The sequence below is a fragment of the Mustela nivalis genome (genome assembly GCF_964662115.1).
Source record: "Mustela nivalis genome assembly, chromosome: 8".
Classification (NCBI taxonomy): domain Eukaryota; kingdom Metazoa; phylum Chordata; class Mammalia; order Carnivora; family Mustelidae; genus Mustela; species Mustela nivalis.
In genome coordinates, this window is record NC_139027.1 from 98,381,637 (window position 1) to 98,393,859 (window position 12,223).

At 54.7% G+C, this 12,223-nt stretch overlaps 1 protein-coding gene and 1 long non-coding RNA gene across 6 annotated transcripts in view; both read left to right on the forward strand.

Moving 5' to 3' along the window:
* Positions 1 to 1,219: 1,219 nt before the first annotated feature.
* FOXA2 (forkhead box A2) lies at positions 1,220 to 5,580 on the forward strand. 2 transcript variants are annotated; one of them, XM_082745745.1, is made up of 3 exons: positions 1,220 to 1,466; positions 2,469 to 2,538; positions 3,563 to 5,580. In XM_082745745.1, the coding sequence occupies exons 2-3, from the start codon at positions 2,470 to 2,472 to the stop codon at positions 4,865 to 4,867; spliced, it is 1,374 nt and encodes a 457-aa protein (XP_082601871.1). In that variant the 5' UTR covers positions 1,220 to 1,466; position 2,469; the 3' UTR covers positions 4,868 to 5,580. The 2 variants fall into 2 exon arrangements, with proteins under 2 accessions (XP_082601871.1, XP_082601870.1); XM_082745744.1 differs by lacking the exon at positions 1,220 to 1,466 and having other exon boundaries at positions 1,852 to 2,538.
* Positions 5,581 to 8,120: 2,540 nt separating this feature from the next.
* Positions 8,121 to 12,223, forward strand: part of LOC309871417 — a 70,280-nt gene continuing 66,177 nt past the window's right edge. The window contains exon 1 of one of the 4 annotated variants that reach the window (XR_014315266.1): positions 8,121 to 8,330. This is a non-coding gene — a long non-coding RNA (uncharacterized lncRNA). The remainder of the gene's footprint in view (positions 8,331 to 12,223) is intronic. The other 3 variants (XR_014315267.1, XR_014315268.1, XR_014315269.1) reach the window with 3 other exon arrangements.

A 12,223-nucleotide genomic window follows, 5' to 3' on the forward strand; every position in this document is an offset into this window, starting at 1 on the left:
GAAAGATTAGGTTAACCAGAATTTTCGACTCCATACACACGAGAAAGCTATGTGTCTTGTCATTGATTCGCAGGTTTGTCTGTTTGGGCGTCTCTTTTTTACTGAATTTGAGAAGCGCTCCCTGGGCAGGGGTGTGTGGGTGTATGTGTGGAATTGACAAAGTGTTTTGAGGTGTGTGTGTGTATGCGTATAGCTGCGTTTCTGCTCTGATCCTCTGCAGAAAGCTTTAAAACACACACACACACACACACACACACACACACACACACACACACACACAAGCAACTTAACCTCTTGAGTGCCAGTGCGCACCCTTCTTCCCCAAGCCCTGGGGAGAACAGTTAAATTGCTCCCCTCATGCTCTGAGACCCGGTGAGAGATGCCAGGAGTCTGTCTCTTGGACTCCCCAGCACGCACATACACTAAGTGTTCATTCATATACCCCACAACACACTTCCTAGGTGCACCGGGCTGGCCTGCCTCTCCCGAGAGCCCTCTGGGCTGCGCAGGGCTTTGAAAGCCATTCAGACTTTAGCTTTGGGGGATCCTACCCTGGCACTCTCTAACCCCCTCACTATGAATGGGTCAAACCATTTGAGGTTCAGCAAAAAAGGTGGTACCAGCGACTGCATCTGGTTCAAAGAGATGCAGGCCTGGGATGGGGGGGGGGGTGTCTTCCCTGCATGGACTGCTCTTCCTCTCTGTCCTTCTAGACTGACCCTCATACAGTCCTTCCATTCTCCGTGCTCAGCTCCTGTCTTCTGACACCATTACCCATCACTTTGGCCAGTGGACCAGATACCCACTATTTCCTATTTGTTTTTTATCTCTGTGGTGAGGGGACAGGGCTGAATCCTCATGGTCCAGCCTGTTTTTAGAACCAAGAAAAGAAGTCCACATCAAACACCTGCAATAGCCCCAAACCCTGCAATCTGGGCTCACTTAAGGTGTTGGTAGCTGGCCCAGGACAGATGATAAGCTGAACCCAGAAGCGGTAGCAAAAATAAAAAGGAAGTATATGGTTGCGGGGCTTCTAATTCTTACAGAAGAGCCCCTCAAGAAAGCAGAGAACAGAGACCTTCCTGAAGTAAATTCCATGTGTCCCATTATTGATTCCTTTATTCCCCTCTCTCCTCCCGCCTCACCCCCCACCTCCTGCCCTGTTTGTTTTAGTTACGAAATGCTGTGGGCACCTCGGTTGTGACTGCAAAGTAACCTTGAAACACGGCGTCCTGAATGTCAGAGACAAATAGCAGTCTCCCAACCGTCGACTGCAGCTGGCGGGGGCCGAGCGCGGGGCGCTCCGCGATCGGACAGTGCTCTTGCCCGACAGCCACTCCCCAGCCGGTCTCGGAAGGCTGGGCTCGGAGGAGGAGAAAGCGCGCCCCGCACGCCTTCCGGAGCCGCTTTGGGTCTTAACTGTAACAGGGAGGGGCGTCCCAGGAGCAGCGGCAGGCGAGTTCAAGGTGTGTACACAGTTTTTCTAAATACGACAGCGCTTTGCAAATTGGCTCTGTCACCGTCTTGTCGTTTTGACAGGGAATGAGCACTGAGAGCGAAGAAACCCGGGATGAGTGAATGCGGCGTTTCTAAGGCTCTGCGGAGGGGCAACCGGGCGCGGAGGCCGGGCTCGCCCTCCGACAGGCGCACTAGGCGCCGGGCGCTAGGGGACCGGGCGGCGGTCAGAGCCTTGGGCCGCTACTGGGGTGGCTTCCTCCTAGGTCCCTCCTCCCACCGGCACTCCCCGCGCACAGGGCGGGGAGGGGGGCTGGAGCAAGGAGCCTGCTCTCCCACTCGCCCCGCTCGCCTGGCCTGGCACGGGTGCGGGCGCGGCGGCATTGGGGCGGGCGCCGGGCGCCGAGGGGCAGGTGCCGGGCGCCTGCCGAGGCTCCCTCTCACCTAGGTGTGAGCTGATTATTCAAATGGGCTGCCCCGGGTCTGGGGATTGGAGGCCCGCGCCAGCGCGCCGCGCTATATCACCAGCCGCCCACGTCACTGCGGCACTTGTCCGCTCCGCGGTCCACACCTCCTCCTCCTCCTTCTCCACCTCCTCCTCCTCCTCTCCTCCTCCTCCTCCCTCTCTCCACCCCCCCACCCGCCCCCGCGCCGAGCGCTTCCCGCCGCCTCCGGGCAGCTCGCACTGCCAACCTCGGCCTCCGCCTGGCTGCCCGCAAGCGCGGCGGCGGCTGCGGCGGGCGCTCCCTACAGCGGGGCTCCGGTCCGGGCCTCCTCCCATCCTTGGCCCCCTCCTCCCTTGGCTGACCCCTCCCGCCCGTTCCAACTACCGCCTCCGGCAGGCCAAGGGAAAGAGAGGGAGTGGAACGGGAGAGAAGGAGTGCGAGAGAGGGAGGGAGGGGACGGTGCCTTGGCTTTTTTTTTTTTTTTTTTAAGAGGGTGGGGGTGGGGGGTGACTGCTGGTCGTTTGTTGTGGCTGTTAAATTTTAAACTGCCATGCACTCGGCTTCCAGTATGCTGGGAGCGGTGAAGATGGAAGGGCACGAGCCGTCCGACTGGAGCAGCTACTATGCCGAGCCGGAGGTAGGCACTCGCCTTTTCCAGGGGGAAGTGGGGTGGTGGCGTTCGCACTGTTCCCCAACCTCAGGACCGTTTCCCTCGCCGGCACCCGCCCCCCACCCCAGCCGCTCTGGGCAGCCGCCTTTTCCACCCTCCTTCGACTCAAATGGGTCTCTTTTTTATACGACACACTGTTAGCCTTGAGATAATATTAACTTTGTGATCAAATATTGACTTGCGGCGCCTCCAAATCCTCTTCGTGGCCGAGCCACGCACTATCCTAACAGAGTTATGTTTGGCAGCGCGCGGCTGGGGAGGGGTGGGAGGTCGGCCGGCAAGGGGGTGGGGAGCTGGAGAGAAGGTGGATAGGAGTTGGGGGCTGAAGTAGAGGCAAATTCAAAGACTAGAGACAAAGAGAAAGAAAGTTTGTGGCTGCAAAGCCCAGCCGCCTGTAGTTCGGTTCTCGGTCTCCTCCCTGCCCCTTAACTCAGTGCCTCCAGCTGGACCCAAACTCTGCGCAGGCACTGGGTTTTGGTTCCCCTGGGGCCAAGGATGGGGTCCCAAGAGGAAGGATGAACGGAGAAGCCTGGAACAATCTTCGCTTGAGGCCGCTGGGCGCCCTAGGCTGTGACCCACAGGTTGTTCACTAGGGTCGGAGGCCGCGACCGAGGCCACGGTGCGGATTCGGTATGCTGGCCTGAGAGTTGAGGAAAGGAGATGCATTTGGGGTGCCTGATCTAGGGGTGCTCCGGGGGACCCTTGCTTTAGAATCTGAGCAAGGGGCAGAAGGGCTAGGATCCAGCCACATGCAAACAGCAGCAACCTGCTGGCCAACTCCTCCTGGACGATCCCGGCTTTCTCCGGGTGAAATGGACTCGGTGTCCGGGGCCCAGGGGGCCGGCCAGGGGAAGGACTCCCCAGAGGCCTCCTCGCAGGCGGGGGTGGGGTGGGGGGGGAGCCCTGGGCTAGCCCGGTGGGTGGGAGGTCAGGGCACGCTCTAGTTTCGATGCTAACCCTGTGCGCCTCCCTCCCCGGGCTCTGTCCGCAGGGCTACTCCTCCGTGAGCAACATGAACGCCGGCCTGGGGATGAACGGTATGAACACTTACATGAGCATGTCCGCGGCCGCCATGGGCAGCGGCTCCGGCAACATGAGCGCCGGCTCCATGAACATGTCCTCGTACGTGGGCGCGGGCATGAGCCCGTCCCTGGCCGGCATGTCCCCCGGGGCGGGCGCCATGGCGAGCATGGGTGGCTCAGCCGGGGCGGCCGGTGTGGCGGGCATGGGGCCGCACCTGAGTCCCAGCCTCAGCCCGCTCGGGGGACAGGCGGCCGGGGCCATGGGCGGCCTGACCCCCTATGCCAACATGAACTCCATGAGCCCCATGTACGGGCAGGCGGGCCTGAGCCGCGCGCGCGACCCCAAGACTTACCGGCGCAGCTACACGCACGCCAAGCCGCCCTACTCCTACATCTCGCTCATCACCATGGCCATCCAGCAGAGCCCTAACAAGATGCTGACATTGAGCGAGATCTACCAGTGGATCATGGACCTCTTCCCCTTCTACCGGCAGAACCAGCAGCGCTGGCAGAACTCAATCCGCCACTCTCTGTCTTTCAACGACTGCTTCCTCAAGGTGCCCCGCTCGCCGGACAAGCCCGGCAAGGGCTCCTTCTGGACCCTGCACCCCGACTCGGGCAACATGTTCGAGAATGGCTGCTACTTGCGCCGCCAGAAGCGCTTCAAGTGTGAGAAGCAGCTGGCCCTGAAGGAAGCCTCAGGCACCACGGGCAGTGGCAAGAAGGCCGCCGCCGGGGCCCAGGCCTCGCAGGGTCAGCTAGGGGAGACCGCCGGGCCGGCCTCTGAGACTCCAGCGGGCACCGAGTCGCCCCACTCCAGCGCCTCTCCGTGCCAGGAGCACAAGCGAGGGGCCCTGGGGGAGCTGAAAGGGACGCCGGCTGCGGCCCTGAGTCCCCCGGAGCCGGCGCCATCGCCGGGGCAGCAGCAGCAGGCTGCGGCCCACCTGCTTGGCCCTCCCCATCACCCAGGTCTGCCGCCGGAGGCTCACCTTAAGCCCGAGCACCACTACGCCTTCAACCACCCCTTCTCCATTAACAACCTCATGTCCTCGGAGCAGCAGCACCACCACAGCCACCACCACCACCAGCCCCACAAAATGGACCTCAAGGCCTATGAACAGGTGATGCACTACCCAGGCTATGGTTCCCCTATGCCGGGTAGCCTAGCCATGGGCCCGGTCACGAACAAAGCGGGCCTGGATGCCTCGCCACTGGCTGCAGACACCTCCTACTACCAGGGAGTGTACTCAAGGCCCATAATGAACTCCTCTTAAGAAGATGCTGGAGCCAGGTAGCTTGGGACAAGGACAAGAAAAAAGGAAGTGGGGTGGAGAGTTTGAGGAAGGGGTGCTGGAGAGATCCAAGGGAGAAGAAATCCATTACCTCCTCACCCCCAGGACAGCAGCCTCCCCTCGCCCTCAGCAGCTCCCCCTCCCAAACAGAGGGGCCACACTGATATCTATTATTCTGTATAAGGAGGGAAGGCAAAAAGAGATATAATCAAAAACAAACAAACAGAAGAGAGGAAGAAAAGAGCAAAAAGCCTCTGGTTTCTACTACTGTGTAGACACCTGCTTCTTCAAGCATTTGCGAGTTCTGATTTTTTTGTTGTTGTTGTTGTCTTTCTCCTCCATTGCTGCTGTTGCAGGGATGTCTTACTTTATTAAAAAATGAAAAACAAAAAAACAAAAACAAAACCCCACAAACTTTTGTGAGTGATTCAGTGTAAAATCATGTAGTTTTAACAGAGAAGCAGAGTTGTACTATTGTTTAAAAAGGAAAAAAAAAAAAAGATGTAAGGGTCTGTTGTAAATGACCAAGAAAAGAAAAAAAAAATGCATTCCCATTCTTGACACGGTGAAATCCAGGTCTCGGGTCTGATTAATTTATGGTTTCTGCGTGTTTTATTTATGGCTTATAAATGTGTGTTCTGGCTGGAAGGGCCAGAGTTCCACAAATCTATATTAAAGTGTTATTGCCAGTTTTACCCCTTGAATCTTCAAGATTTTTTTTTTCCTTTTGCCTGACTTGAAAAATAAACAGGTCCAGAAATTATTTAACAGTGGGGGGAAGGGGATCCTGTCTGGTTGGAGATTTCATTTTATTTTGGTGAAGGGGGGGGCATGATGGTTGTTGTTTTAACATTTTATTATTAAAACTTTCAGACACACTGAAGTACAACAGATTTTACAGAAAACACACATGTGCCCATTGCCCAGATCCAACAGCTATTGTTTCACTATTCTTGTTATATCACATATCTGTCCAGCTGTCTGCACCTCCATTGATCAATTCAGGTTATTTTTTTCTAAGTGCATTTCAAACGCGATCAAGCCCATTCAGCATGGTATGGCCATAGACCTAAATGCGTTTCAAAGTAAATTTCAGACATCAGTACACCTACCCCTAAACACTTAAGCAAGAACATCATTAAATAGAACTCAATATTATTTATGATTGCTTTTGGAGTTTTGAGTTGATCTTTATACACACTGACTCACACAGATCCAAGGTGGACCATTCCCGGGTTTGATGCAGGTTTACGTATAAAGTTGGAAAAAAACATATATCTTAATTTCCCATCTGGTTCATGTGAAGGAACAATGTAGTTGATGTCTCTTGGGCCCCAGGAAGCTGCCTTCTCTGGGGCGAAGCTTGTATTTTACTGTATTTCCAATCTTAGGCCTCCCTTCAAGTCAGGGAGCCCAGATTGGATTTGCAAATTCCTGGTGCACCACTTTCATCTCTGCTTCTCTGGCACCCCTTTACCCTCCTACAGAACTGGAACTCTGCGTAGATCCTAAGCCTCAGGGCTCCCATTAGGCTCCACCACCCTATCCTACTCTCCTCCATTTAGATGTTCTGCCCAGCCTTGGTAGACCTAACTGTAGCCAGAGAGCAGTGAGATTTTTGGGACCACCTCCTCCCACTGTGGCACCTGATTCAGAGAAACAGAATTTCTCCTGGAATTGGTGTTTAAAGGGATCGCTCAAGGTGATGGTCTAAATCTCCTTTATAAAATAAGGTATATTTGGGGTTGAGGTTGTCAAGTGACCCTGGCCAATGGTGAGAGCCCAGTGTCTGTAGATCTGTTTACTCCACCCTCTCCACAAACAACCCCGTCTTTGGACAGTCGTCAATTAGCCCAGGCTGGGAAGTCAGGAATGCAGGGCCAAGGGTATAAGGAGCTGTTTTGTGAACTTTAAATGAAAAATCTAAAAGTATAAAGAAAGACCAGAATAGATTCTTACAAATCTTGCTGTATCTCCCCACAGATGGTGAAGCCTCCCTAAATAGGCAGCCAACCGGACTGAACTGGCTACCCGAGAGGCGAAGCACGGCCTGGGCGGGCAAAACGGACCCGGTTTTGACTTTGCCTGGGCCATGTGCGCACCTACAATCTGGCGGGATGAGGGCAGGAGCCAGTGTCCCCGCAGACTTAGAGATGTGCCATGCACAGCTATCTTAAGGTGGATGATTACCGTCTGCACAGGCTTCTGAAGCAGGACTTTTTGCCTCAAAGTTTCACAGCCCAGGACCCTGTTTTCAAGGACTAGATTTTTGGGCTTGTTGAGTGAGCACCCAAACCTGGAGTGTCCCAGGTTCGCCCCTACTCTGGAGACATGGAGACAGCCCCCCCCTTCGCCCTCTGCCACCTTGCGGGGTCTCTGCACCCTCAAGCCCTGGCCTTCCCACGCGCTTGAGGGGGTTTGCCCTCCCCTCGCATCAGCCCCCCCCCCTCGCCCAGGCTCCAAATCCCTTTTTAACATGCCACATTGTCCCAGGAACACAAGGAAGAGAAATTGGGGAGGGGTGGGGGGGATCCGGAGGCCACAGCCAGCAATCAGGCCCGTCTCTCCCCCTGGCAAGGACACACACGTCGTGAGCCCGGCCTGAAATGTGTTTCATTATCACATAAAAGGCTCCCGTGGCGAAGGAGCCGAGAGGCAGGGCTGGGGGCCGAGTGGGGGACAATGGAGGCTGAAAGCGCTGCCCTAACCTGCTATGTTTCGTATCGCACGCCCATTGTGCGAGGGTCGTTTTAAACTACTTAGCGCTCCCCCCTCCACTGATCCCGGCCGATAAGATATAGTTCTGTCCGAATACATAAAAAGGATGTCGGAGAGGGGGCGCTTTCGGAGGCTTTTCTGCGCTTCTGGTGTCTTTCACACACACCGCCCCCACCCCGCCCGCCTCAGACCCCTCCCCCAGCCGGGCTCCAAGCTCTCTAGCTCACAGTTCGTCCTCCTCCCGCTTTCCCCAACTCTAAGTATTGTAGGGTGCGGCGTTTCTTTTTTCCTCCCTCTCTCTCTTTTTCTTCCCTTTCCCCGCGCGGTCCGCGCGTCGGTTTAAGCAACCGTGATCTGTGAATAAACAAAGTCAGTAAACAACCGAAAAAAACATTCTAGATCCGAATTCCAGGAGGGTAAACTTTCCATGCCACGTCACACTTCAGCAAATTTGCACAGATATTATATTGCCTCCCCCTCCTTTATTATTCTTTTTTTTTTTTTTTGCTAGGATCCCATTGTACTTAACTGAATTTTATAACGCTGATCGATATCTTGGTAAAATATTCATTTTTAAACTAGCGGGCAGTGAAATCTTTGCTTTGTGTGCTAAAGTCAACAGTCGCTCGGTTTGAGCTCAAATAAATGCGGAGATGCCTCGGCTCGGAGCAGTTGGCCGCCTCCCTCCGCGAGCTGGACGCTCCGCCGCCAGCCCGCCACACCGCAGGTAGGGAGCGCGCCCACTCTGGGGCCATAACCAGGTCCCCTGGGCAGCGTCCGCCCCCCATTCCCATCCGCGCGCTTCCCCTCCCCCAGCCAGTCCCTTAACCTTCTAAAAGCTCCAACGCAAGGTGTTGGGGGTTCGGGAGTGAGAAACTAAGTCGGTGAAGAGACCTGGGGTTTGGGAGATGGCCTTTTTTTTTTTTTTTCCCCGGGGATTTCTGAGACTGCACGGTGTGGGTGGATGAAGGGGTGAAGAGTTGCAAACAGACTCAGTCTGGGGTGTGAGCATATAGAGTTTCTTGAGGCCCTGAAGCTGTGGAAGCCAGGACAGACTCCTGCATCGCCTCTGGGCTGGGGATTCGATCCGACGGCTTCACGTTTCCCAAGGACAGTGAAAGGGTGGGAGTGGAACACTCCTGGCCTCTGAGTCTGGGGTGGGTGCAGCGGAAAATGGAGGGCTGGTACCGGATCGCTGCGGGGCAGAGGCCGGAGAGTGGCGAAGTCCTCCCCCAAAACCTGGCGTTTGGGTTCCAGTCTGGTCTAAGCGTTTGCCTCAAGTCCCTAAACCGGGCGCAGTGGGGGTCGACGCCGCGAGGCATCAGGGGAGGGACAGGGCCTTTCCAAGAAAGGAGTCAACTTTCGTTCTTGCTCCAAGAAGCGGCCGGTGCCCTTTACGCACAGGCGCGCACCGCTACAGACAGGTTCGGAAGCCTCGCGGGTTACAAGCGGGACCCCGGGTGTGGAGGAGGGGAGAGAAACAGGCCACTAGGCCATTTATCTCCATTTTCCCAGAGGCTGTCCGGCGCAGGGGCGCGCTGCGGTAAGAGAGGACGGGATTTTGGAGGGCCGAACAGAACCAATCGCATCTTAACTGCCGCGGGCGGGAAGGCACCGGCTCCGAAAAGCTAAAAGTTCCAAAGCTGCCAGTTGAAACTGCAGGAACCCGGGGTCCCAGGGCAGGGCATAGGGTACTGAAAAAGTATCTTTCCTCTGGGGTCTACCAGGTGTTCCCTGAAATTTGCATTTCCCCTAGGGTGTTTGCTTTAAAGAGCTAGACATCCGGCCTTTTTTAAAGCCCGCGCAGACTTCTAGGTATTTCGCCAGGCGGAGAGACAAGCGCTCTTCCCGTCTGCCCCGGAATCACCAGATCCCGAACTCAAAAGGGCAGAAATAGGTCCCTGTGATTGGCAGGGTCAGTTATGTGGGCACCTCTGTGTGGGGAGCACAGGCGCCCCCTCCCTGCCTTCCCTGGCGCCCCGGCCCCGGCACTTTTGTCCACCTCACCCGCGGCGGGCTAGAGAGAGCGCCCGCCGAGCTCCCACGCCCGGGTTCCGGCTCGCGACGGTTATCTTCCCTAAACAAGATAGAACGCCTGCAGGACATACGCCTAGACTAATCGTTTTTAAATAATTAATGCTTCACCGTTCTGCTGGTAATGTGCGGCCTCGAATCCGTCAATTACTTGTCATTAGACGAGTGTCGCCTAACGGCCTTCCCTCGGGCCTTTGATGGCTCCAGGTCACCCAGCCCAGCCCACTCACGGCCGAATGAAAAGGTGTCCGGCCTTTGAGAGCCGGGTGCGGAGTAGCCGCGGCCCTCAATTCAGTGCGAGTTTTGAAAGAAAGACCGTCGCTGAAGAGATGTAATCTTCCAAATGGCCAATTTAAACGCCTGATCTTTATCGCCTGCCTTCCCTCCCGGCTTTATAAAGAAAAGCCGGTCCTCAGTGCTTTGGGGGGGGGGGCTTTAATGTTGGGTGGGGTGGGGAGAAGCAAGAGATGAGGTTTAATAGGGCATAGAACAGGTGTTTGTTCAAGAAGGTACCTGGAGGTACCTCGGGGTAACTGGTTTTCTCAGGGGCAGCGCATTCTCCTAAGCGTGGGGTCTGGAGGTATTGCGGGCTTTGAAGGTGAGGTGCGCAGATACGTCGTCCTGAGTGTATAAACCAGAACGTCCAGAGGAAGCGACCGGGCCTTTTCTGGCTGTGAATCTTCACCCTGCCAGAGGCGATAGGACAGGGAGCATTCTTACAGTCACCCACCCACCATGGGCCTGGACATTGCAGGACGGTCTGTGCTAGCTAATGCCCACAGACTTGTGGGCACCAAGACCTGCAGCGTAGAAAAGGCCCCTAGACACACACACACACACACACACACACACACACACACCAGAGCCACCAACCCCAATTTGCTGTCCCTGCTGTAGCAGAAGAGCAAGATTTGAGACCCCAAATGCCTTTGCTGGGTCAGGGACACTGTGGAAACCAGCCTTGGCCACAGCACCATGGCAACCCCAGTCTGCCAAGGGTTGATGGAGCAAAATTAAAACAGAAACACAAACACAAGAAAAAACTTCCCCAAAGTTGTGATTTGATTTTCATTACATTTCTGCTGCTCCCTTCCCCCGTCCAAAGTTATTCTTATAGTAACGAAATATCTGAGGCTCTCAGAACCTTCCATGGCCCCTTTGAGCAAAACCAATGTGCTGTATCTTCACCACTCTCAGCTTTAGAGTTCAGATCACAAATTTCTCATAGCCCCCTGCCCAGGATGAGTTTTCCTCTGAGAAGAGGAGAAACATGAGGGAAGGAGAGAGGAAAAAAAAAAATCATGAGGAGAGTGGGAGAAACTTTAAAAAGAAATAGATGGAGAAAGGGTGACTGAAACGTGCCTGTGTGCCTGCTTGTCCCTGGAGGGCCTGGGGCTGAGCTTTAGGCTCTTGGCTTCAGACTACATCCTTCCTAGGGCATGCCGCCACCATTGGGTCTTTTTGAAAAACTTCTTTTTGATGAGATTCACCGGATATGGGCAGGGTGTTGCAGTCACCTCCAGAAACAAGCAAACAAAAATTGCACAGAATAGATGCTCATCGCCAATGGAGCTCAGCAGGGTCCCCACCTCCAGGGGGCTTCTTCTCCCTTTGTCAAAACTCCCAGGGAGCTCCCCACCCCAGAGCTCTCCAGAGGTTGCCTCGGAAGCCTAAATCCTGGGGCATCTTCCCCATTCTGTTCGAAGCCTTCCTGCCCACTCTCTTATCCTTTTTCTCCTTTCTTCTTTAAAACAATCATGTGTGTCCCCCCTCGCCCCCTCCCGCCATTGTATTTGTTGATGACCTAACACGCTCACACCAAAAGCCACACACAGAAAACCAACAACGTGGGATGGGAGGAGAGACCAATTATGACTGAGGCTAACAAGCAGGGAACACCCAAGTTGAAGCCGGCTGTCTCCTGGGAGACTGATGGAGGCTTATTTTACAAGCTGTCATTCCATCGTGGTCCCTATTGCCAGACTGGAGGTGATTCCTATTCTCCCCTCCCCCTCAGCCCCTGCACCCAGGGGCTCATTCCGGATTCTTTGTATATCCTCTGCAGAAGAAGCTGCCACCGAAGTCCATCTCCTGCTCAGGTAGAGAGAGCAGGGATGTTTTACAAGCACATCGTCACAATACTTGGCTTGTTTTCCACACCAGTGGGTGGATGTTCCTCAGAGCTCTGAGCTCACTGCCAGCAAGACCTGAACTAGTCACACATGCCTTCATCCTCCTCACCAGGTTCCCATTAAAATGCTTTGACAACTTACCCTTTACACTTCTCCCTTCTTCCTCTTCCCCTTCCACTTCTTCCCCCTTTCCTCCTTCTCTTTCTTTTCCTCCTCTCCTTTTCTTATGTCCCCCCCCCCACCAAAGAAGGGATGATATTTTACTGTCAGATAACACAACTGAGAGCTGGATTGCTAAAAGAAGCAACACAAATTAAGTTGTTTTCATTCATGCAAAAGTAGAGGTCTCACATTCTCATTGGAATAAGGGCTGGGGTTTACCCCCCTCTTGAAGTTAATTAGAGGCAGGAAAGTTCTCTCTGATGTCAGGACACCATACCAGCATCATCATATT

Bases quoted from the DNA above. Each gene is read 5' to 3' on its own strand.
- FOXA2 (XM_082745744.1), top strand. From the start codon at position 2,452: ATGCACTCGGCTTCCAGTATGCTGGGAGCGGTGAAGATGGAAGGGCAC. The intron at 2,539-3,562 runs GTAGGCACTCGC...CTCTGTCCGCAG, and splicing joins GCTACTATGCCGAGCCGGAG to GGCTACTCCTCCGTGAGCAA.